The sequence below is a fragment of the Misgurnus anguillicaudatus genome, chromosome 19, assembly GCF_027580225.2.
Source record: "Misgurnus anguillicaudatus chromosome 19, ASM2758022v2, whole genome shotgun sequence".
NCBI classification, from domain to species: Eukaryota; Metazoa; Chordata; class Actinopteri; order Cypriniformes; family Cobitidae; genus Misgurnus; species Misgurnus anguillicaudatus.
This window is the reverse complement of record NC_073355.2, coordinates 20705222-20729365: the sequence shown is the minus strand read 5'-3', so window position 1 is coordinate 20729365 and position 24144 is coordinate 20705222. Positions and strand designations below refer to the sequence as shown.

General features: G+C 34.8%; 3 protein-coding genes across 5 annotated transcripts; all 3 read right to left on the bottom strand.

Annotated features, from left to right (window-relative positions):
* Nucleotides 1-977: 977 nt before the first annotated feature.
* On the bottom strand, nucleotides 978-7204 carry LOC129423744 (killer cell lectin-like receptor subfamily G member 1). Its single transcript, XM_055180198.2, has 6 exons — nucleotides 7008-7204; nucleotides 2574-2675; nucleotides 2433-2495; nucleotides 2274-2339; nucleotides 1736-1872; nucleotides 978-1472 (listed from the first exon to the last, which is right to left on the bottom strand). Exons 1-6 carry the CDS (start codon nucleotides 7075-7077, stop codon nucleotides 1293-1295), a joined length of 618 nt encoding a protein of 205 aa, XP_055036173.2. The 5' UTR covers nucleotides 7078-7204; the 3' UTR covers nucleotides 978-1292.
* Nucleotides 7205-9594: 2390 nt separating this feature from the next.
* LOC129423735 (C-type lectin domain family 4 member C) lies at nucleotides 9595-13251 on the bottom strand. Of its 2 annotated transcripts, none has more exons than XM_055180182.2 (7): nucleotides 12190-13251; nucleotides 12009-12110; nucleotides 11094-11147; nucleotides 10911-11000; nucleotides 10692-10828; nucleotides 10391-10503; nucleotides 9595-10246 (listed from the first exon to the last, which is right to left on the bottom strand). In XM_055180182.2, the coding sequence occupies exons 1-7, from the start codon at nucleotides 12254-12256 to the stop codon at nucleotides 10090-10092; spliced, it is 720 nt and encodes a 239-aa protein (XP_055036157.2). In that variant the 5' UTR covers nucleotides 12257-13251; the 3' UTR covers nucleotides 9595-10089. The 2 variants fall into 2 exon arrangements, with proteins under 2 accessions (XP_055036157.2, XP_055036166.2); XM_055180191.2 differs by having other exon boundaries at nucleotides 12202-13246.
* A 3505-nt stretch (nucleotides 13252-16756) lies between these two features.
* On the bottom strand, nucleotides 16757-22231 carry LOC129424773 (C-type lectin domain family 4 member C-like). Of its 2 annotated transcripts, none has more exons than XM_073856737.1 (7): nucleotides 21866-22231; nucleotides 19416-19517; nucleotides 19275-19331; nucleotides 19144-19203; nucleotides 18351-18487; nucleotides 17521-17645; nucleotides 16757-17384 (listed from the first exon to the last, which is right to left on the bottom strand). In XM_073856737.1, exons 1-7 carry the CDS (start codon nucleotides 21927-21929, stop codon nucleotides 17234-17236), a joined length of 696 nt encoding a protein of 231 aa, XP_073712838.1. In that variant the 5' UTR covers nucleotides 21930-22231; the 3' UTR covers nucleotides 16757-17233. The 2 variants fall into 2 exon arrangements, with proteins under 2 accessions (XP_073712838.1, XP_055037242.2); XM_055181267.2 differs by lacking the exon at nucleotides 21866-22231 and adding an exon at nucleotides 19998-20289.
* Nucleotides 22232-24144: the final 1913 nt, after the last annotated feature.

The window sequence follows — 24144 nt, the reverse complement described above, 5'->3', positions numbered from 1 at the left end:
GAAATAAACCTGATGCATGCTTTTGAAGTGTTTTTTTTTTAAGATTTTTGAATTACTCATCTTGACCCAAAAAAGAAGAAAAATGGAAATATACTGGATATTGTAGGCCCCAATCTTTATTTAGTTTTCAGAGACGATGACACTGTTTTTTGACACTTTAAATATATATTGCATTCTGGGTTTATTAATTAACACAATGTAAAACTAACGGACTAAGAATTGCTAAATATAATATACATGGTAAACAAACAAATATAATCAAATTCTTATAAATGTGTTAATATAAAAATATATATCATCGCTGTTGTAAGACAAAATTGCAAAGACTTTTTTTAGTAAAATAAAGAAATATTTAACTCTTTCCCTGCCACCATTTAAAAAAAAATTGGCAGCCATTTAAATGATTTTCACAAAAGTTTTATGCCTTCCAGAAAATGTTCTTCTATAGATGCTTTCAGCAGTAACAACATAAACAAGCTGCTGTTGCGGTCCGCACGTAACTTCCGGTAAACTCCTCTAATAATAAATAACCACAAAGTACTTTAAACGTAGTTTATTTATATAACAAGCAAAAAAACAACACAGATTACCTAGGAAACCAAAACATTTGATATTTTCAACGAGGCATTTGTTCAAGAGATCAGTTTAGCAACTAGTCAGACCATTAAAAAAAACGAAACCGGAAGTAAAGTTCGGATCCAGACGTGTATCACGTGCGTCCGATGAAACCGTCTATAAATACACTCTAAGACAAGATGCGTTCATTTTTTTACACATATTTTGTGTTATGACATTTAACACATTTTGTGTCATTTTAACACATGATGTGTCATTTTGTGTTCAAATAACACATTGTGTTAAAAGTAACACAAAATGTGTTGTTCCAATAATAACACAGAGGTGTGTATTATGGAACAACGCATTTAGTGTACTAACACTTATTGTGTTGTTTTTTGTGTTTGTTCTCTTTTTATCACCTTTCAAATATGAGCAGGTTTCTTTAAAAAATACACAATTTTGAGCCAAAAGCTGAGATAATTGCATTTTGGTAAAGGACTTTTGTTAGCGATCAGAGTTTTTAGTGTTTTTGAATCAGTGGGTGCTTGTTTGATAAGTTACGTAAGAGTGCCACCTAGTGGATAATAGCGGAAATTTCGATTGTCAAAAAAAACTCGCCAGGGCAGCGTCATTGGCAGGGAAACCTTTTCTCTTAATTGATGAAATAACTCGGCAATGGCTGGGAAAGAGTTAAAAAACCTTAACAACCATAAAAGTAATCAGTCTTTTGATTGTTAGAGGCAAGGAATCTCACAGATGCTTCTCTCATTTCTCTGGCAAGACACTTTTCCTTGTGTATTTCCTTTAAGTGCAGAACAGTTGACTTGCTCCTGACCTTCCCAGTTCCTCTCACTGGTGCCAGTCCAGTAGAGATTTGACTTTCCAGTTATACATAATTTCTCGGCAAGAAATTCCTACATCAAAAACAGATTATATTTGACTTTAATCATACATGTTTGCATTTTTTATATTTATTCATGTTATATTATCTATTTATCTATAAAAAAAATCTGTTATGGAGATAAAAGCAATGCATATAGATAAAACAATTATGTTCATTGTTTCTGCATAAACTCAGCTTGATCTTTATACACACACACAAGTTTCACACATGGGCATACTCTCACATTTGAAAAGATGAGAAGGTGGGCAATACGGTAAACACAATTGTATATACCTTTTCTTCTGGGTTGTTAATAATGACCAGATCTCCACCAAGACTCTGACAGTGCTGCCTGCTGGAGCTCCAGGTGTTGTTTTTGCTGGAGAAAACATAAAAACGGCCTTTGCCTTTCAACCACTGCTCTGGCAAATCTACAGAAAAAAATTGTTAATCAAGTAAAGGAAATGAAAGTCTGTGGTTTGACTAGAAAAACATTTGTAGGTTGTAAAAAACACCCACTAAACCTTCACCAACTTAAATATATTTCCACTATTGTATTTCCTGTAATGCAATTTGTCATCCCAGAAAACACACATACTGACAGAATGCATACTCTTTAATGCACTGTAAGTCGCTTTGGATAAAAATGTCTGGCAAATGCATAAATGTAAAATGTAAGATTATAACTTGTTGTTATAAATAAATAACCCATTAATACTAGCTGTCTCTGTTGTTCAGGTTTAAAGACTGACACCAAACTGTACTGCAAATCCTTGACTCATCTATTACAATATAACACTCCAGTTATTATGTATGCTGAAAAACTACACACTTGGGCAGTTGTTTAATGACTTCCAGTTCTCTTCATACTTGCAGCTTGTGTTACGCCATTGATGACCTGAGTAACGGTGCGAGAAAGCATGCAATAATTGTTTAAGTTATAGTTATAAAAGAAGATAATATACAGTATAAGGATTTAGACATAATTTACCTGAATTTGAGCAGTTTCTTACCGGCTCACATTGAAAAAACATATTTGTGTTTTCAATAAAATCTGTTCAAAATCAAAAATATAGTTTTAAGTATACTGTAGCTTTGAATTGAATGTTTAATTGTGGCTAAAGATACTTACACAGGCATCCCAGGATAACGTTAGCCAGTAGAGATAGTGAGAAAACAACAGAGATAATGCTTATGTAGGTACAATGTCTCTTCTGTTTGCCAGAACTCTTATCTGTAAAATAAAAATTTAACTCAACAGTGAGGGAAACCAAATGTATTAAAATAATTTTTATTCACATAGCCTTCACAACAATATACCCTTAGTTCTTGAGAACAGTGCTTCTCAAACTGGGGGCCCTGAGATGGTGCCGGGGGGGCAAGTTTTATGACATTTTATAAAATTAATTAATTTATCATAAATTCTGTGTAATTAAACCTCGAAATTAAGGCTACTAACCAACAGCACTACACTCTATAATTTAATGTTTAGTTTGATTCGAATTTTAAGTTTTAGATTGTTTTATGTCATTCATTTTCTTTGTAGGCATGCACCTTACCAAAGGGGTCCGGATGGCAAAATAGTTTGAGAACCACTAAAAAATGGCGCTTTTCCATTGCATAGAACCCCACGGTTTGGTTTGGGTCAGGACGGATCAGCTCACCTCACTTTGGTTTGGTTAGCTTTTCCATCGAGTTTAGTAACACTTTGGAGTCGGAGGGATTATAGGCGTGTCGTTATATTTGCGCTGCCTACTGCTGTGACATCATACAATTGAGAGCGTCATTGTACACTCCCATACATTTATTTATTTCTCAGTCCACCACAAAATTAAAATTGAACACCACAAATAGATGTTTGCACATCGCGTTTATCACTACCTCTCTCTCACATTACAGTTTCTGTACAAACACCTGTGGCGTCGGTCAACGCGCTCCGCTGAGCCTTATTTAAGTTGCATTTAAGCATATATGCACGTCGCGAATGTGCTGCCACAAACTGCAAGTCTGGAAAACTGGTATGGTGATCCTGATTCTCAACCTGTGGATGTTTGGGAACTTACAGCAAAGCACAGATGACAACAGGTTTCCCGAGACGCAAGGTAGCATAAAGGTAAAGCTAATCTTTTACATTATAGCAATGACGCTGGTAGTGATGATTCTCTTAAACCAATCAGTGATCTACAGTGTTTTCGCGTCACGTTTTGGTAACAGCTCAGGTCATTTGGAACCCCAACCGAGGTGGTACTAAAAAAAGTATTGGGTACTATGTACTGCACCCAGTGGAAAAGCCCCCAAAAGTAAGCTGACCAGACCCAAACCAAACTGAGGGGTACTATGCAATAGAAAAGCACCATTAGGAAGCCTGTCCCCCACTGAAAAAAATTTAATCAATTTTTTTAAGGTAAGTGGTTGCAATCAAAAAAATTAAAAAAACAAAAATAGCATTTTCTATTTATTTTCTCTCTCACACGCTCTCTCTCTCTCAATTTGCAAGATGGTGAGCCGTTTTCAAGTCACTGAAACCCTCAGACAGCAGCTTGTCCAGATGAAGACCAAAGGGATCACTCTTTCAGCCATAGCAAGAGAAGTTGGTCGTTCCAAATCTGTAATTTCTAGAATATTGCATCTTTACAATGTCACTCACTTATAAACTCCCCCAAAATGGCTGGTCGCCCTTGAAAGACAAATGCCCAAGAAGAGAGGATAATACAAAGAATCTCAATGGGCAATCGGTTCAACGCTGCAGCTGGAATTACTCATCTGTACAATGCTGAACAGGTTAAGGATCTGCCTCTGCATACAATATTCCAATGGTTAAGAGATTTTGGACTGAAAGCCCACTCTGCCCTGACTAAACCAGAATCAAAACGCTAGACTAGTCATTGCTGAGGATCATGTTGTGTGGACAGAGGAGAACTGGTCCAAAGTTCACTTTAGCGGTGAAAGTATGTTTATTTATTTGGGTCTGATGGAAACAATATGTTCATTGTCAATCTGGAAAAAGTCTGACTCAATGTGTTTAAATGAGTCAGTGGAAGGTGAAGGAGGAAGTGTCATTGTTTGGAGGATGTTTTCTGCAACCTCTTATACAGCTACAGTACATGGAAAAGTGAACGCAAATGTTTATCAGATTCTCCTGCAGTAACATGTGGTTCCTTCCCTGTGTTCATCACCCAATCAAACAGCAATTTTCATGCAGGACAATGCCCCCTATCACGCAGCCAAATGGGTAAAGCAGTTCCTTTTCTCGGTTCTTTGAAAATTTCTTGGTGAAAAGTTATGGCCCCGGACAGTGGAAGAGACTGAAAGAGAGTGTGAGAGATGCAGATGTGCAAAATGTTACAGTCCCGGTCGGTTTGCCTGCCTGTTTCCCGTTGTTTTCCCTGTCATCTTCCTAGGAACAACAGGAGATATATATATATATATATATATATATATATATATATATATATATATATATATATATATATATATATATATATATATCCAGTATATATTTGTTGTTTTCTTTAGTAGTTGTTCGTTCTTGTTTAAGTTATGTTGATGTGATGTATATGTGTTGTTTGCTTATGCTTATGCTTATTAAAGTTCTTGTTAATATTGATCTGTCGTACCCTGCTTTGTCCTCCACCTACACCATACCGTAACACAGAAGTCGTTCAAAAGAAGGTCTTGTATACTTCCTACTAATTTTTTACTGCTGTAACATTAAGACATTTTAATTGTAATGTTGAATAACATGATGCATATATTTTAATTCCACAAATAATAATAATAATAATAATAATAATAATAATAATAGTTTTAGGATGTGAAAAATATAGGTGTCTTGGATTTGTTGCTATTGGGACAATCCTAAATAATAAGAGGTAGCCCTAATTAAGCCTTTACCACATAATAAACAACTGAAAATTACATTTGCAAAAATATCAGCATTAAAACTGTTACTTCAGCTATATTATAAAGCTTAAAGGGGACATTGCATTAAGCTTAAAAGGGACATACCATGAAAATTTGACTTTTTCCATGTTTAAGTGTTATAATTGGGTCCCCAGTGGTTTTATCAACCTAGAAAATGTGAATAAGATCAACCAAGTAACTTAGTTTTGGTAAACCATTCTCCACAAGCATGTGAAAAAAAGGGTTTTGAAATTTGGCTCCCCCTGTGATGTCATACGGGGATAATACCGCCCCTTAAAGGAATATTCAATTTTCTTGGAAGAAAAATCCAGATAATTTACTCACCACCATGTCATCCAGGATGTTGATGTCTTTCTTTGTTCAGTCGAGAAGAAATTATGTTTTTTGAGGAAAATATTGCAGGATTTTTCTGGTTTTGATGGACTTTAGTGGAGCCCAACATTTAAAAAAGTTTCAAAGGACTATAAACGATCCCAAACAAGGCATAAGGGTCTTATCTAGCGAAACGATTGTCATTTTTGACAAGAAAAATAAAAAATGCACTTTTAAACCACAACTTCTCGTCTAGGTCCGGTCATGATGCGCCATCGTGACCCCACGCAATACGTCATGACATCAAGAGGTCACATAGGACGAACGCAAAACTCCGCCCCAGTGTTTACAAGTGTGGTGAAAGAGGACCGTTCCTACGTTGTTGTATGTCAACTGATACTAATTAATGGTCTTTGTGTCAGTTTATTGTTTACAATGGTCCGCAAATGTGCATTTTATATGTAACACGTGACCTCCCTACGTCACTACGCATTTACGTGAGGTCGCGCTGGACCGGACCTAGACGAAAAGTTGTGGTTTAAAAGAGCATATTTTTTATTTTTCTTGTCAAAAATGACAACCGTTTCGCCAGACAAGACCCTTATGCCTTGTTTGGGATCATTCATAGACCCTTGAAACTCCGTTGAAAAAAACTGCTAAGTGTTGAGTCAAGCACCAAATGCTGGGCTCCACCAAAGTCCATTAAAATGAGAAAAATCCCGGAATGTTCTCCTCAAAAAACACAACTTCCTCTCGACTGAACAAAGAAAGACATCAACATTTTGGATGACATGGTGGTGAGTAAATTATCTGGATTTTTCTTTTAAGAAAATTAAATATTCCTTTAATCTGGACTATCCAACCATGCCACTACCATTTGGTATAGAGATCAGCTAATTTGCATTTAAAAGGACACACCCAAAACGGACATTTTTGCTCAGACCTACAAAATGACAATTTTTACTTGCTATAATAAATTATCTATATGATATTTTGAGCTTAACACTTCACATATGTACTCTGGGGACACAAAATATTTCTTTAACATCTTAAAAAAGTCTTGTGAAATGTCCCCTTTAAGATGTCACATTGTAACTTACATTATTTGACCAACATTTAGGTAATACAATCGACAAAACAAGAACTGAAGCAAAATGTCTCAGACTTTAATCATGTTGTTAAAATGGTTAAATATTTATTAATAAAAAATTAAACAAATGCATAGTTATGGGAGGATACTACATGCATCTCGTAAAAACCCCTTAAACCTTAATTAGGATAACGTTACTGTAACTTGACGTGTTGTTATTAAATATATCGAAGGACTCACCTCCACATGTGTTCTTTTTCATCCATATGGTGTTATCATAAACATGGTCAAACATGTCGCGTTTGTTCATTGCTATCAAACAGAGAAGTAAGACTTGCAAAGCAGAACTGTAGTTGGTCTGATGAAGTCTGGGGCGTTTTGCACTGTACTGGGCATGTTTGCTGCTGTCCCACCCCGAGTATGATTGTTTCCGGCGCCCCCCGCAGTGTTGGTATGGTTTCACACTTACTCGATTCTATTAAACCCAGTGCAGTGCACTGCATTAACCTCACGTCATTACGTGCACGTACAAGAGGATGCAAACTAGACTCAGTATCTTTATTTATTTAATAGGTTGGTGTTCATATATGCACAGTAGAGAGTGTTTATGCTGCAGCATATGCATAAAAGAGGCAGAAATAAATGCTACTGCAACTCAGCAAGTGTATTGACAACAAAAGCAATCGACTACCGATCGAGTGATACAAGTTTTTATATTAACCATGCGTGTGCAAGATCTGTCTGTGTAAAAATTACATAGTGTCATGTTCATAAATAAACTTCAGTTACAATTGTTTTTGTGTTCAAATAAATAAAAGGGAAAACACAAGATGTGTTGTTTAAAACAACCGTTTTAAGAGTGCAGAATTAGGCTATAAACTGAAGTGCTTGCAAAGCCAGCTCATTCGTGTTTCCTGCGATAATTTCCTCCTGTTATTTATGGGTTGTAGGGCACCAGCTTTATTGTCTCTATAAAACATTTGTATGTTTGATTTAGCAGTGCTTCAACCATTAAAAAGAGTACTATATTTAACTATATAGAAACAGGCTAAATTACAGTATACCCTGTTATAGAATAGAAGTCCAAAAGCGGCTATGTCATGTAGGAAAATGAAACTAGCCCGGTCTGACTCTGTAGTAAAAACATCCCAGGAGCCAAGAAAGACAGATGTGTGTGATGTGTCACTGATGCGGAAGCATGAGACAAACGCATATTTAAAGCAGTAACTTTGTCAGTCTGACACCCCTTTTTTATACAATTTTAATGCTTACCACTGTTAACCCAGAGTTTAGAAATGCACAGTGACATTTAAGATTATAAACACTCAGGGTTATCTCTTAAAGGGACAGTTCACCCAAAAATGAAAATTATGTCATCATTTACTGTTCTGACATGTTGTTACAAACCTGTATACTTTTTTGTTCTGGTGAACACAAAGGAAGATATTTTGAGAAATGTTTGTAACCAAACCGTTAAGAGGCCCCATTGACTTCCATAGTATTATTTTTCCTACTATGGAAGTCAATGGGGCCTATGACTCCAAAATTATACCGGTTTGTAATTACATGAAACTAAATTATAAAATAAGTTTCATTTTTTGGTGAATTATCTCTTTAACCCTGGTTATATAGAATAACCCGGGGCTAACCATTTCAAGTGTGAAAAGCTGTCTGAGAGTCCTTCTTCAGATGCTTTGTGCAAAATCCAAGCAGTCTTTCATGTGTTTTGAATTGAAAAGAGGAGTAGCCCAACAAATTGGAAAAAGTGAAGGGGGTCTGAATACTTTCTGGACGCACTATGTTATATTATTTTTAAAAAAAAATACATAAATATAATATCTAGATCACCTTTAACCCTGTAAAGCCCTTGGCTATAATATTACAGCATCAGTTTAAGCCGGTATAATAAAATATACCTGTACATGTTTTTTTTTTCTATTGTTTAATCCTGCAATGATTTTGAATGGTAGACTTTGTTAATAGGTTTGTTTTCCTGGCTGTGAACTTACAAAGCTTACAAACCTGCCTTGAAGAACATGACCTTTTTTACTAATAAATCAACAATCATGTAAGTAAAATGCATAAAATATTTTTTTCTGTGATAAGTTATATGTCTAGATCATGCAGATTTTAAGATTGATAAGACAGCTGAATGTTTTGATTATATTAGATTTTTAGCTTTTTATGTCAATGTTGCAATTTTACAACGTTGGGTCTGAAGGGTACCAAAATTTACCCGTGCACCTTCTAAACTGTTAAAAAATCTACTTTTTTAGTCATTTTTTGGTAGCAACAAAATATAATATTGATTTTAAATATATTTGATACTATTTTTATTAAATACATTTTTAGGAAATTAATTATTTGAGAATTAGAACGTATTTATGTAGCAATATTTGAAACTATATGTATCTTATTATTTATAAAATATACTTACCTGGTCCTGTTTTCTTGTCTGGGCTTTGTTTGCCAAAATATCTATTTGCTACATGAGGGTCAGGCGATAATGTTCTGGAATGTGGGGTGGGGTTACACGTGCTATTAGCATTATAAATAGAGGACAATAAGCTTGCTATTGTGTGAATTCTGTGGAATGGACAAATCCTTGAAATTGTCTGGTTATTATGTATTGTGTGATTATGTAAATGGATTTAGGCTACAGTTATTAGGCTACATAAGCAGTACACCCTACAAATAAACTCTTAGATGTTATTTACATTTATTAAGAAAGTGAGTGAAATCACTGAAATTCTGCTACCCATAGGCCCGATGTTGTTATATTACAACAATTCCATAAAAACTTACTAAAAATGTCAAAAATTACAACAAAAGGTGAATCAATTTTTTTCTATATTTGGGTCTTACAGGGTCTTAAACACCTCAACAAGATCCATATGACCTCAATCATTAAAAAAATAGTTGTGGAATGAAACACAATTTGTAACAAAGCAAAACAGTTTTTATTCTGTTTCCACTTTAGTTTTTCACACATCCCTACTAAGTCACCAATAGGTAATAATAACTCACAAATCTCAATTAAACGTAATGTATGAATGTATTTGTGAATAGGAGTTTGAAAAATGCTTAAACATTGGACTGCCCGTCCTTGCAAATCTATTAAAATCTATCTGCAAAAGTCATAATAGAAATTCTAATAAATATGTTTTCAAAATATTACTAAATAGCTTAAAAATTTAAATAAAAACGTAATATTTCTTCAGTATTTAAATGACAGTATTTCACTGTCCATAATTTGATTAGCAATACTGTACAGCGTAATCACATCAAAATCAGTCACACAGATACTTATTTCAAATATTTACTAAGAACACAGAAGTTCACAAATTCTTCTTTCCTTCCTCCAGCAAGAAACGTCCCCCCATAATGCGCCTTGGGTCCTTCCATTTAACACAACACAATCTTCACCGTCAGGATATTCCGGTGATATAAAATTATCAGGAGGAGCTGTCCACAAGGAACTGAAACATAATGACCGCATAGCTGAGATAAATCAAATATACTTTTGAGAAACACATATGTCATTATTGGCTGACAGTTATTGCACTAATCCAAACTTGTCCGTTGCAAGCATGTCAGACTTAAAAATAAAAAATATGACTTGCCCAAGATTATTTAAGGGGGTGTCGTCTACCCACATCCACGTTCCCTCCATGTGGCTATCGGTCAGACCAATCCAATATAATGCTTGCCTGCCTATTCGGTCAGCAATAAATTTCTGCAGGATGAAGAGATTACTGTGATGATGATGATACGACAGTACAGACACCATCATCATTAATGTGCAATAGCTAAAGATGCTGAAGACTTTTAGTTTTTTTTGTAAAACTCATTCAATTCAAGTACATTTCAGAAGAATAGGGGCTATTTATGTTGTCACATGATACATAATGTCTCGCTCTTTACCTGCTCCTCTTTACTACTGATGATCACTAGATCTCCACCCAAAGCCTGACAGCGTTCCCTGCTGCTGTTCCAGTTCATGGTATCATTGGATAAAACATAGACTTTGTCCCTGTCTTTCACCCACGTCTCGTTGAAATCTGTTGCGACATAGAAATGGACATGTAATAACCAATGTGATTTCGAGTTAAATGTGACATGATTAAGAAAAGTTTAACTTGCTTTTTTCTGGACAGTAATTTGCTGCTGTCCAGTCTTCTGTATCTTTGGGATGGATCCACATGTTCAATGCATCATGTTCTATGTCTATGTCTATTTATGGTGAATCACACAAATAAAGAAATGATTCAAAAGCATGCATGCATATTGTCTCTATATGCGCACTTGTGCAGATGTCTACAGTACCTGGCTCTGAGCAGTTTGTTACGGGCACACAACCAACTATGCCATTGCTCAAATCTGTAATAAAAATGAAATACAGTATTTTATTACATTACTGTGTCCCCAGTGTGAGTACTTACAAATGATCTTAAAACTATCTGCATTGGTCAGCATTTATTTTCATTGTTTTATCATTTCTAAACACATTACATTTTTGCCCCAGGAAATGTGTATGTAGTATTAAAAACGGAATAAAAAGAAAAGCTAAAGTGTGAAGTGTTTAGTGTGATATTGCCTATACATTTGAGCAATATCAGCAGGAACCTAGGCAAGCTTATTCTTATCAATGACTTCAAGACTTTAGTCTTATCAAAACAGTTCAAAATATGTTTAGTGCCAAGAGAGGTCACACTAAATATTGACTTTTGCCAGAAAAAGTGATTTTGTAACTGTTTTTTACATTTATGTACATATTTCCTGTATTTTCTGTTTGTACTGTATGTTAATACAGATAAATATGTATGTCCATTATAATCTTGTTAAAAAAAAAACAAGTCAATAAAAAGTTCAAATACCTTTAATGCAAAATATTAAACGAAAGCAAAATGCAGTTTGAAAGTAAACATGTAATGCATGTAATGTGGGTGCTGTAATACTAAGTGATAAAGGATGAATTGTATAAATAATTGTATAAATAATGCATAATAAATGTATCTGACAAACATATTTGTCTGTGTTTATGTTAATCATTTTTTTGTAGGTGTTTATTTTATTTATAAGGACCACACACATTAATCAACATTACTGTAAATGTGCCAGTTTTAGCCAGCCGGCTAATTTTCAACTGCAGTCCTTTGGCAAGATGAACACAAAAAAACAAAAACAATAAGTACTGCAGTCTACATTGACACACAACAATACCATCATGAGGTTACTTACACAAATATACAAGCACCGCATTTCCCACCAGAGACAGGATGAGGAGAACAAGGAGAACCACAATACAGTCATCAGGTCGCTTATCGCTGATATGCTGTTTTTCTAAAAAATAATGAAATAACTCTTGCACATCAATGCAATTTAACAACATGCCAAAAGTTACATTCAAAAAGGTATTTACGTCCATAATTACTTGTTGATTTTGTCTTGGTCCTCGAAATAGTATTGCAATATATATTTTCAGGCATCTTTTGCTTTTACAGAAGCATGGACTGAAGTGAGGACCTTGCTATGCGATCTAACATGTGATACTTCCTGTGATCATTTCCTGTTGGTTGGTTATTGGTGGTTTGGGGTATCCGCTTATTAACTTATTGTCCTAGGTTCTTTGTTTTTTCTAAGTGACAAATTTGCATGCCATGTTTCATTTTACTTCCATACTTCTATCATTAAAAATATTCATTAATTTAATGAATTCTCAACACACTCTCATGGCAATTTGCATGTATTTTACAATGTGGCTATAAGACACATCTGTCTCAACGAGGATGCCCCCAACAGCTCCCCCCAATAGCAGCTCACGCGTTCTTGGAGGAGCTCCATTATACTCACGCCCGCAGTTCTGTCCCCCACACGTTCTCCATGGTTGATCTTTCCTGCCCACCTATGCCTGTCTTTGGCCAGTGGATGGCAATCAAAATCCAATCACCCTTCCAAGCCGTGCCACCACCCAAGGCATCAAGGGCCACATCCCAAAGGGGTTAAGTTTCACCTTTGCTGAAGATCCTGTGTTTCCCAGTGCCCTATTTACGGCAAGGTGCTGGTCACGAAATGTAACTGTTGCCGGTTATGGTCTCGCTCACACTCCACCTGCTCCCAAACCCAACACTACTGTTATAGCGAAACTAAAATTTGTAGATTCTCACAAGAAGACCTAATTTCCTCCTTACTATACTATTGCAGAAATGGGTACCCTGCCACCGTGCTGTGTTCCATTTCTGCAAATACTCCCTTCCTGACAGAAAGCTGGTTCACGTTTCACGTCCACTTCACTGCATTCCTGGCCTATCTGGGTGGATCTTAGATGAAAACTGCTACTCACTTAAGTTTGCTTGCAGGGCCCATCTATTTAGAAACATATTAACTCTTTGCATTCCAACTATTGCATGCATATCCTCAGAGCCAAAGTACAAACCCTATAAAGACGGTCCCTGTGACGCAGAGCAAGTCAGGATTTTACCGCCATTACTTTCTTGTCCCAAAGAAAGATGGCATCCTCAAACCGATCTTGGACTTATGTTTTGAACCTCTCAGAAACCAAAGATGTATAGTAACAAAGTAGAACTACTTTACTACTGTACTTAAGTACTAAAAGACAGTATCTGTACTCTACTGAAGTATTATTTTTTTCTCCTACTTCCACTTTTACTTCAGTACATATTTTCAATGAGTTTAATACTTTTACTCCGAAACATTTTTTATGTGCTGCATAGTTACTCGTTACACTCAAATGTTACGAATCATTCCAAACCCACATTATAACTGCCGGAGCGGTGATACACATTAGAAACACACACAGATTGTGGTCTAAACCAATCGGAGAAAGTGAAGGGCGGACCCCTCCCTCCTTCTCACTCCCAAATATGAGCCGGGGTTGTGGACAAATGTGAAGCGAAGAGAGAACCAAAGTGCACGAGAGAGACCGATAGAGAGAGAGAGAATGCGCGAGAAAGGGCGAGTGTGCGCGAAAAAAGGAAACCTAAATACATTGAAACACCTTGTACCTTTACCTATTACCATTATATTGACTAATATTTCATTTATTCTGATTTCTCTATCTCCATATCAGTTAAATTAATCTGAATTATCTGAACATTAATGTCCTTGTACTCCTGCTACAGCCAAAGGAATTGTGAGTTTCCTTTAGCTTAAACATTTGAAATAATATAAACAATATTATATTCAAACGTTTGACTGTTTTCTTTAATAACTACATTACACAATACTTGTACTTTTACTTTTAGTACTTATATTTAAAAAAAAACTACTTGCAATACTTAAGTACAAAACATGTTTAATACTTTAATACTTCCACTCAAGTGCTTTGCTTAAAGAGCACTTAAACTTCTACTCAAGTCACTTTTTTGATAGAGCACTTGTACTTTTACTCAAGTCTGGGTCCCTAGTACTTTATACATCTCTGTCAGAAACACAGGCCCTATAAGTGCCAGGTCTCCATCTTAAATGCACTCCAAGTCCGCCATAGCACGGCATTACGGGATACGTTCCCAAGGCGTCAACTACTGATGCACTGCAAAGTTAACCGTATATTAAAAGGGAATAATAAGGCTACTTTTGTAACCGTGGTTCCTTGTGAAAATAAAGTAACAAACAATGGGTCTCATTCACTAAGCATGCGTATGCACAAATTAGTTCGTAAAATGTGCGTACGGACATTTTAACTTACAAATCATGAATCAACAAAAACTTTCATACTAAAATTTATTTTACATGTAACGTAAAAACAACTTAGACCACAAGTACACAATAATCATGAACAAGGAAAAAATATATACAATATATAACACAGATATATATTATAGGGTTCTTTATTAAGAATAAATTATAGTATGAAAGATTTTGTTGATTCATGATATGTTAGTTAAAACGTCCAAACGCATATTTCACAAACAAATTTGTGCGTGATTCACGCATGCTTAGTGAATAAGATCCATTCAGTGGCGTAGCGTCTGGGCATGCAGGGTATGCACGTGCAAATGGGCCCGGGCCAATAGGGGGCCCGGCCCTGGGCCTGCCCCAGCTTTTAATAATTTTCTTTTCAATTAAATTTTTATTTGTGGCAGCAATAAATATATTTTTGTATGCATATCATGTGTAGTGATTTCTTATTTCTCCGTAATGTTTAATTTCTCCGTCGTTTCTTGTTTGGGTTTATTATTTTTTTTGCACTCCGCGGCTGCCGTAGACTACTACGCCATAATTTTTTTACATTTACATGGCGCATCGCCGCGCAAAAAAAAAGAAAACACAGTGTGAGAGGTTACTATAGCGGCTATCTACATGAACATTAAGGATGGACAAATATAAAAGTGGGGCCTCAAAGAGAAAAAAGAAGGCAGAGAAGTTAGTCACGAGTCAAAAACTACCCAAAACATTTAGTTTTTCTTTATTTAAATCTACCCTTTAAAGTAAAAAAGTAAAGTAAAAAACAGATCTGCACGCCACAGTTAACAATGCCAACGGGCAAGGTTGGGGGGGGGGGGGGGTTGGGCTTAAGGGGGCCCATCCATTTTTTTTTGCATATGGGCCCGGGACGCAATTGCTACGCCCCTGGATCCATTGTTTTCCTTGTTTTTAATTCCCACTTTAGTCAAATAAGGTACTGTATGGCTGTCGGCCCAGCCTTATTAAGCTCTGTCCAAAATGGCGGGCTTGAACACCATTGGTCTGTGAGTTTCACTGACATGAAACAAAAGCTCTTTAGAATATGAGAAAACCGTTTTATCCCATAGCGTCATCTACTGACGCAATGCTCGTTCTCGATAGTTCCCCATTTATTTTTTTGATAATTATTACACGTTTTTGTACGAATAAGCCATCATAGCCAAATCCTCCAAAACAGGAATTTGAATAAGACAAAATTCCTTGAATTTTGACACCAGTGGTCATTGAATGGTTTCTGGGTTAAAGCATGACACAAGTTTTAAAAATGTGTTCTTAGTACTGTGATACATGTGAAAATGAAAATAACCGTGTGTCTCAATTCGTTCCCTAGCTCCCGAGGTCGTGAATCACTATATCGTGTACACAGGTTCGGGCACTGGTAAGGACCCTAGCTCACTTCACATTGGGACGATGTTCACTTATTTTTCTGTCACGGCTGCTTAAGCGCGTTGTAATCACTCACAGCTGTTACTCATCAACAACCGGCAAAACCAACATCTTTCTGACTTAATTTTAAAAACAGTACATTGTGAAAAATGCTGTCATTATTCTCTTACATATCTGTGCATAAAATTGGAGGCATATAATTACATTTTAAATGTAATAAATATATTTACAATTTAAAATAAATATTATTCTTTTAAATATTGAGTAGATTGTGGTCCCTTACTGTGTAGCAATGTGTGTTTATATTTACAACTAAAACAAACGTTTGTCTTTATAAAAGTTCTGTAACATTTCATAAAGTTTATTGAGTTGGATCACGTGATGTTCGGTTGGCCAGCTTCAGAAAAGGTCACGTGATTTCCGGTTAGGGAACATAAGGATCATAGATGCTCACTGGTTTTTGCGTTGCATTGTGGGAATTTTTAGGGAACGAACGTTCCAGTGCACTGAATGGATTTTGCGATTGAGACAGCCCTTAAAATGGCCGACTCCCTGATCAGTGCCCTGACTACTGAACAAGAGAGCTGATTGAGACACACGGTAAATGAATAGGGCAAAGTTCATTCATAAATCGGAAGTACTTGTTTAGCTGGGGCAACCAAAAACCTGATTGCTAATAAGTTACTGGGAGTTAAAGTTGAGTTAAACAAGTGTTGAATGTTTGTTCCTTTTTCACAGTTTACAAAAATAACTTCTGGTACAGCAGAAGCTGTCAGGGCTGTGGAACCAACCAGACCATGTGCTGTACAAACAAGCCATAGTTACAGGGAATAATAAATAAATATTGAAGTGCCTGAAATTGTTCATTAACCAAAAAAAAAAAATGCAGTCTTGAAGAGTTTTTTACCATATTATTGTTCAGACATTGTGCACACACAGACAAATAAAATATTTAATGCTGAAAAAGTGTATGGACATATATCATACTATTTCATATCATTATTATGTTTAAGTACTTCCTTTAATGACAAAGATTTATATTTTTTAATTATACGATCTTTATAATGCTAAAATCTTATCCATCAGCCTAGTTGTATCTTTTAAACAGCATTTGGAGTATATGTAATATATATTTTGTAATATGCTTATTACAAAAGCATAATATTTCATTATATTCACACAGTATATATCAGTTAATCCTCATCTATGTCTGCTTATCTCTCAGAGCAGGTCACGTTTCCTGTCACAAGCATTTGCAAAAACAATCTTTCTGTTATTGTAAAGCAAAAATAAGAATGATAAAAATTCGAAAAATTAATGCATTCATGATAATTCTCTCCACACCATGAAAACTATTACGATTACATTATTCTTCAATAACATGGAATCTCGCAAATGCTTCTCTCCTTCTTTAAGCAAGAAATGTCTCCCCATTTGTTTTCATTTGAAAATCCATTTATTACAGCACAGTCTTCACCCAAAGGATCACCTCCAGGATGGTTATCAGGAGGGAAGGTCCACCACCTGACAATACACACAGGTATATGCATTTGAGAAACTTATTCTTGAAATGTAATAATCTGTATGTGCATGGCTTACAACAAGGCAAGCACATCACATATGCAGTAAATGTTCTGACAGATTTTTAAATGATACTTGCGAGAGGTTGTCGTTTAATGGGGTGTTGTCCACCCAAAGCCACACCCCCTCAGTGTGGCTGTCAGTCAGGCCAATCCAGTGTAGTGCAGGTGCATTGAGCGTGACTATTTGTTGAGCAAGAAAATCCTAAAACGACACAGTGATATCAAATTTTTGTCAAATTCAGTGATATTGTTAAGTTTATACAACGAAATTCAAAGCACTAGGTGTAATTGCTGCCAGGGTTCTTCTGGTTTATTATACACTGTCAGAGGAAATGGTAAAAAATGGTCCCAAGCTATCACTGGTGCAGCAGTACCTTAAAAAATTTACTAATATATATACCACTTAGATACGTATACATTTGGTACCAGTAAGGTATTAATATGAACTCTTTAGTGTACTCTTTGAAAGGCCCCATGACAGCCAGTGTAGATTTATTACATTAAGAAATTTGTTTTTATTGTGAAGGTGCTTGCCTGATTGCTAAAGTGATCTGAGTGTTTATGAGAGCTAACAAGTGAAAGTAAATAGGCCAGAGTAGGTGAAAAGCACATCTGTTAACAAGCCATATTTGAGGTATCGCTCATTGGTTACACACCAAAGGTTAAGACCAAAATGAACTTTTGCCTCAGATGACCAACATTTGGTTACAATGGTTGTGCAAATCTGCTGTATTGTGTGTAATAAACCATTTTGTCCAGTATTTACCCAGCATTGGGTTAAAAATAACCCAGCAGAATTGACAATGTATCTGATGTCTATATTTATAAGTCTCATATCTCTTTATGTTGATCTGACAATACAATAGATTTGATTTTGATTTGACATATCTCTTTGTCTGTTGTGTACCTGTTCCTCTTTGCTTTTAATAGTGACCAGGTCTCCCTGCAGGGCCTGACAGTGGTCTCTACTGTCGGTCCAGTTCCTTATTTCATCATGGAAAACATAAAACCTGTCCTTGTTCAGAACCCATTTACCCAGCAAATCTGAAATGAAAGTTTGTCCTGTATTTTATTTCTTTTTAGTCAACATTGCACTACATCAGAATAACAATTGCATATAGTGGTAAGCAAGCAACACGGCACAAGAAATGTGGCCAGAAAAAAATCTTGAATGATTATGATTGGAGATCACTGAAAAGTTTGGTCATATCATAATAAAGTGACACTGACTGGAAATTTCATGCAAAATTTGATTAAATTATTTATGTCAATGGCACGAAATTCAGCTTTTTCGTGTCACTTTTTATACAAATTTCTATTAATACTTTTTCGTGTCCGTTGCACGACTTTCTTTTTTGTTTCATTTTATGTATTGTTTTCTCATAGTTTTTTCCTATTTTCTTTCAATTGTTTCCATTGTCGCTTGGGTTTATCACTTTCTGTTACATTTTCAGACATCCTAACCCAAACCCCAACTACAGGCGAGAATAGTTTTAAAAACATAGTAAAACATGTAACCAATACATAAATTGACACGAAAAATAACTATTTATAGAAATTTGTGTGATTGACACGAAAAAGACATTCGTGTTCAAGGCATGAAAAAAGCTGAATTTCGTTGCCATGGACATGAATAAATTTATCAAATTTTTCGTGACCATAACATGACTTTCCGTGAGCTCATGTTGAGTTTGACATACCCTTATCTGAACAGTTCACTGGTGGCTTGTTGACTTCTTTAGTCGTTTGTGTGTTGGACACTGCAAAGACAAAATTATTTAGCCTATAAATTATTTAAAATTAAATGAACAAAACAGAAATTTTCACCTACCTGGACTTGATAAGTTGGTAACTAGTTCACATCCCTGATTTGTGTCAGTGTTATGATCTATAAAGCATATCAGAGACATGAAACTGACTCATGGTGCAAAAACATGCGTGTATATTTGGTTATGTACCTTATGATACTCACACTTGTATCCCAACACTGCATTAACCAGCAAAGACAAGGAGAGGAGGACAGTGAGAACTACAATACAGCGACCACCTCTCGAATGTATCGAATGTATCTTATCTGAAATAAAATATCATTTTAAAAACTTTATATTTATATATACACATTAAACTGAGTAAGAAAACTAAGGGCTTGCTCAAAATCTATACACTGTAAAAAATACTTTGCTGCTTTAAAATTTTTGTTAAATCAACTCAGATTTACAAGTCATGTCAACAGAGATGAGTTGTCACAACTTATCAAATATAGTTGAGAAAAGTCAATTATATGTTATATTTTATATATCAAAGTTAATTTTATAAGTGATAACAACTCACATGTAGTTATAACAACTCATCTCTAGTCAAGATAAATAAGAGTAAGTTACAATGACTTGTAAATCCGAGTTGATTCAACAAAATTTTTTATTATACTGTCTTTCTGATGACAGAGAGTCGATTTTTATATCAACATACATCCACTTTGTACACTATAGTGTAAATTTAGGTTTTAATTACTCAAACTATTCAGAATGATTTTCAGAGAAAAAAAAAAACTTACACTCATCGTCTGTTACTTGTTGATAGTTGTTGTGCTGCGCATTACTGTAAATATTTTCGGGCATCTTGAGGCGGTAGATAATTTTGAGATATACAGTACAATAGTTAAAATTCTTAAAATTTAAGCAATTCAGCTACAAAACTTCCCTATTATCATTTCCTTTCATCATTTCCTGTCATAAGAATATTAGGTTAGGTTAGGTAACATTATTGTAACGATTTGTTTTACAGTGCAATGACATTCTATGGCATCCAGTACAACAACACATAGGGACAATATACCTACATACTCATACCAAATAAGTGCTCTTAAAGATATCATAGGCACACGTGGTCTTTGTAAAATGACCTAAAAATTAATTTAAAAATCAAAAAAAAAAAAAAAAACTAATACAATATTTTCTGAAACCACCTTTTACAATTTGTTTACATTAACCGCATTTGGTAAGCTTTTCTTATCTTTTTTCTAGTCATCATCTATGATTAAGATGGCCATCCCTTGTAACTGTTTAGGGTAAGTGTAGGTTAGTGTTAACACAGTGTTACAACCAGTGGCGGCTCGTGACTGCTCATCCGAGGGGCGCTAATTCAAAATATGTGTCATGTGTGTTGCTTGTGTTTTCAAAATATGTGTTTGTTGCGTCATGTGAACCATGTGCATCACGTGTTTTGTCAAAATAAGTGCCTGCTGCACACGCGTCAAAACCGTTTATGATAAAAGAGACGCTCACGTTCATAAAATACACGCAAGACACTCCCTTAACAGTAAACTCTGATTACGCATGAGATTATGCAAGTATCTGGCAAATCCGAGCGTCTCTTTTATTATAAACCCTTTAGACGCATCTGTAGCAGGCACTTATCCCGACAAGACACGTGATGCACACATATGTGCAGAACACATATTTTGAAAAAAGTAACCACACACATGACAGGCTACATACATGTTGTGACGAACTTCGCATCAAGCGCCCTCGAAAAAAGAAGTCACCGGCCCCCACTGGATGCAACTAAGCCTCCAGTATACAATGACAATGAAATGAAAACAATGTAAATACTATTCAACAAAATTATAGGCCTATATGCATTGATGCACAATACAAAGATGGTTAGATAAAGGATCATGGATGGATAGATATTCACACATTCATGTGCTATAGGTAGATATATAAACAATATGCACCTTTAGTACATCGACAGAATTTTTTTTGAATTATTTGTGTTTAAACTAAATTTTCTAGCAGGTGTTTCAAAAAACCCTCTATTTGTTACAATGAACCCCACCTATGGGGTAAGTTGTAACGTTTGCACTCCTGTCACTTTTAGTGTAATATTACGATAACGTTAAGTGTTCATTTGTAGCAGAGATGTGTATACTGATTGTGTAAAAATATTTATCTAAACTTAAATATTTTTTAATAATAGAGCCAAAGCCAAAAAGCGTTAGGTTGTGCCTCGCTCTCCCCTTATCCTAGTGGCAGCTTTTATACCCTTCTCTTATGGTACAGGGTCAGAAAACTGGAGTAACCCCTTAAAAATGTAATGTAGGCTACTTGAAATTATTACAAATTATTCCACTTTATAAAGTTATATAACTTGGCAGGCTTAAAAAAGAAATGTTGAATGTAAACATAAAGAGAAAACAGCAAAATAATGCAAAATATACAGCTTAAATATCTATACTAAACTAAAAAAAATTGAAAGAGAGAGAAAACTGAGAGCTTTCTCAAAATCTATAGATGTACTGTCTATTGGATGACAGAGTCCATTTTTATATCAACATGCATCCACTATGTACACTGTAATGTAAATTTAGGTTTTAATTAATCAAACTATTCAGAATGAATTTCAGAGAGAAAAAACACTTACACTCATTGTCTGTTACTTGTTGATAGTTGTTGTGCTGCGCATTAATGTAAATATTTTCAGGCATCTTGTGGCGGTAGATAATTTTGAGATATACAGTATAACAGTTAATCTTAAAATTTGAGAAATTCAGCCACCAAACTTCCTTTTCATCATTTCCTTAATTTATTTCCTGTCATTTCCTGAAGATATGTGCAGTGTGCCATAACTGTTGGGCTCTGGAAAATAATTGTGTAGGGGAGAGCGGGGTCAAAAGTACCATTTTTCAGAAAAACACAATTTTAAAAGATGTTTTAGACAGAGACATATATTTGCTACGCAACAATAACTCACAAGTGTGGTCAATACCAGGTGGAATTTTGAACAAATGTAAAACGACTTCAGTATAATTTCACTTTGTACATAAGTAGCACATTGTTACTTTTGACCCTGTCAGCAGCGATGAAAGTAACACACAGGTGAGTCAAAAGTAACACAACAGAACAAGATAGATTTTGTGTTACACTTGTTTTTAGTAAATATACAAGACTATGGCCTTCTTAAAAAGTAACTGCAAACATATTTTGTCATTTATCTTTGCAAAAAATAATTAAATTACATCTTCATTTAAATTTCGGTTTTATCAAATGTTTCAAAAGCAACCTGACAGTACAACATTTTTTTTTTTGAGTAATTAAACAGTATGAACACTATGAAAATTAAATTGAATCAAATTAGAATAATATAAATTTTCAACATAATGCAACAGTATTAGCAGCGGGACAAAAGTAACAAGTCTTATCTTCCCGACAGAAACTCCTGACATTTAAACACGATTTACTTTTATTTTGAAAACCTCTAAGAAGGCAAATTTCAGGATGTTTTAGAGCACTGAATAACCTGTAGATTGATCAGTACTGTAACACATGAAACCAGAAACACAATGCTTCATAAGAAAAAAATAACCGCTTTAGGAATTTAATTGTCATGGTTGAAAACACCTTTCTGGACCAACACAAGCGAAACGATTATAAAATAACGCAATATTTGTTAGCTCTGTGAAGGGTTGCGTTCTGAAGATGCTTTCATAGTTTGGAATGCAAATGTAATCAGGGCTCAGAGAAAATTGCTTTGTTACTTTCGTCCCGGTTCTCCCCTACATTAAGAAGGCATTTTTATTTCAGGAAGAATATTTCATATTTATATAACAATTATTCCATACTATAATGAAGAAACAATAGAAAATGAATACAATTTAATTAAGATACACTGTAAAATATTTACTGTAAAATTTACAGCAAATTAAGACTGTAATTTTTTACAAGTGTACTGTAAATCATCAACTACAATAAAACTGTATATATATATATATATATATATATATATATATATATATATATATATATATATATATATATATATATATATATATATACATACATATAACTGTGAATTCATATGGGTTGCTACCGTAGAACCTAAAAAACATACTATTATAACTTTGACATTTCAGTGTAGGTTAGCAGTAAAAGTGGGGTAAAGTGCATTTTGGACTTCACTATTTCCAAATTAAAAATCTAAAATTCTGTTTTTAAATGTATATTTGTTGTATTAATGTGTCCTTAGGCTGTTAGAAATGCATGAACAACAATAAGCCATAATAGGCTGCTCCATTAGGTTTGCATAGTTATATTATTTTTTTAAGTAATGAACATGAGAAAAGTGAAGGTTGATATGTGATAGTAGTACATTTTTTTTACTAATTAAAGTCTAAAAAGAATTTTTTGTACGTAATTTATTCCACTCATTAAATGTATTAAATGATGTATTTGTAAAGCCAAATAGTATGTGTGACATGTAAAAACAAACTTTAATAGACTTTAATCATTGCACTTGTGCATGCACAGTTACCCGAGTGTAAAAAGTCAACTTGCATAAATTGTGTGTTTGTACAGGTACTTGAGTATAAAAAGTGAACTTATGTACTACTTAATGTGTGTGCATGTAAAAGCCTTTTGTCATTGGGTCATTACTTTGACACCAGCTGACTGGAGGAGAGGTTTAACTTTAGAGCAAGAGTAGATCGCTTTTTGTCCACTTTAGCTTGCACTGTTCATAAAAATTTGAACTATAGTCATCATTTCATTTGTTAAAAAAATTGCTGAGGTCTTCAGAGCCTATACTCACTGCGAAGTACATTACAGATGTGTTAAAAATTACTTTAAAAATGACAACATGCACTTAAAATAACAGAATCTGATCCTCAGAATTTATGCAGTCACATTTCTACAATTACACTGTAA

Bases quoted from the DNA above. Each gene is read 5' to 3' on its own strand.
- LOC129423744 (XM_055180198.2), bottom strand. From the start codon at position 7,077: ATGAACAAACGCGACATGTTTGACCATGTTTATGATAACACCATATGG. The intron at 2,496-2,573 runs GTAAGTATCTTT...GATTTTGAACAG, and splicing joins CGTTATCCTGGGATGCCTGT to ATTTTATTGAAAACACAAAT. The intron at 1,473-1,735 runs GTATATACAATT...TTTTTGATGTAG, and splicing joins TTAACAACCCAGAAGAAAAG to GAATTTCTTGCCGAGAAATT.
- LOC129423735 (XM_055180182.2), bottom strand. From the start codon at position 12,256: ATGCCTGAAAATATATATTGCAATACTATTTCGAGGACCAAGACAAAA. The intron at 12,111-12,189 runs GTAAATACCTTT...ATTATTTTTTAG, and splicing joins ATCAACAAGTAATTATGGAC to AAAAACAGCATATCAGCGAT. The intron at 10,829-10,910 runs GCAAGTTAAACT...ATGTCGCAACAG, and splicing joins AAATTACTGTCCAGAAAAAA to ATTTCAACGAGACGTGGGTG.
- LOC129424773 (XM_073856737.1), bottom strand. From the start codon at position 21,929: ATGCCTGAAAATATTTACATTAATGCGCAGCACAACAACTATCAACAA. The intron at 19,518-21,865 runs GTAAGTGTTTTT...ATTTTATTTCAG, and splicing joins ACAAGTAACAGACAATGAGT to ATAAGATACATTCGATACAT. The intron at 18,488-19,143 runs GTATGTCAAACT...CTTTCATTTCAG, and splicing joins AGTGAACTGTTCAGATAAGG to ATTTGCTGGGTAAATGGGTT.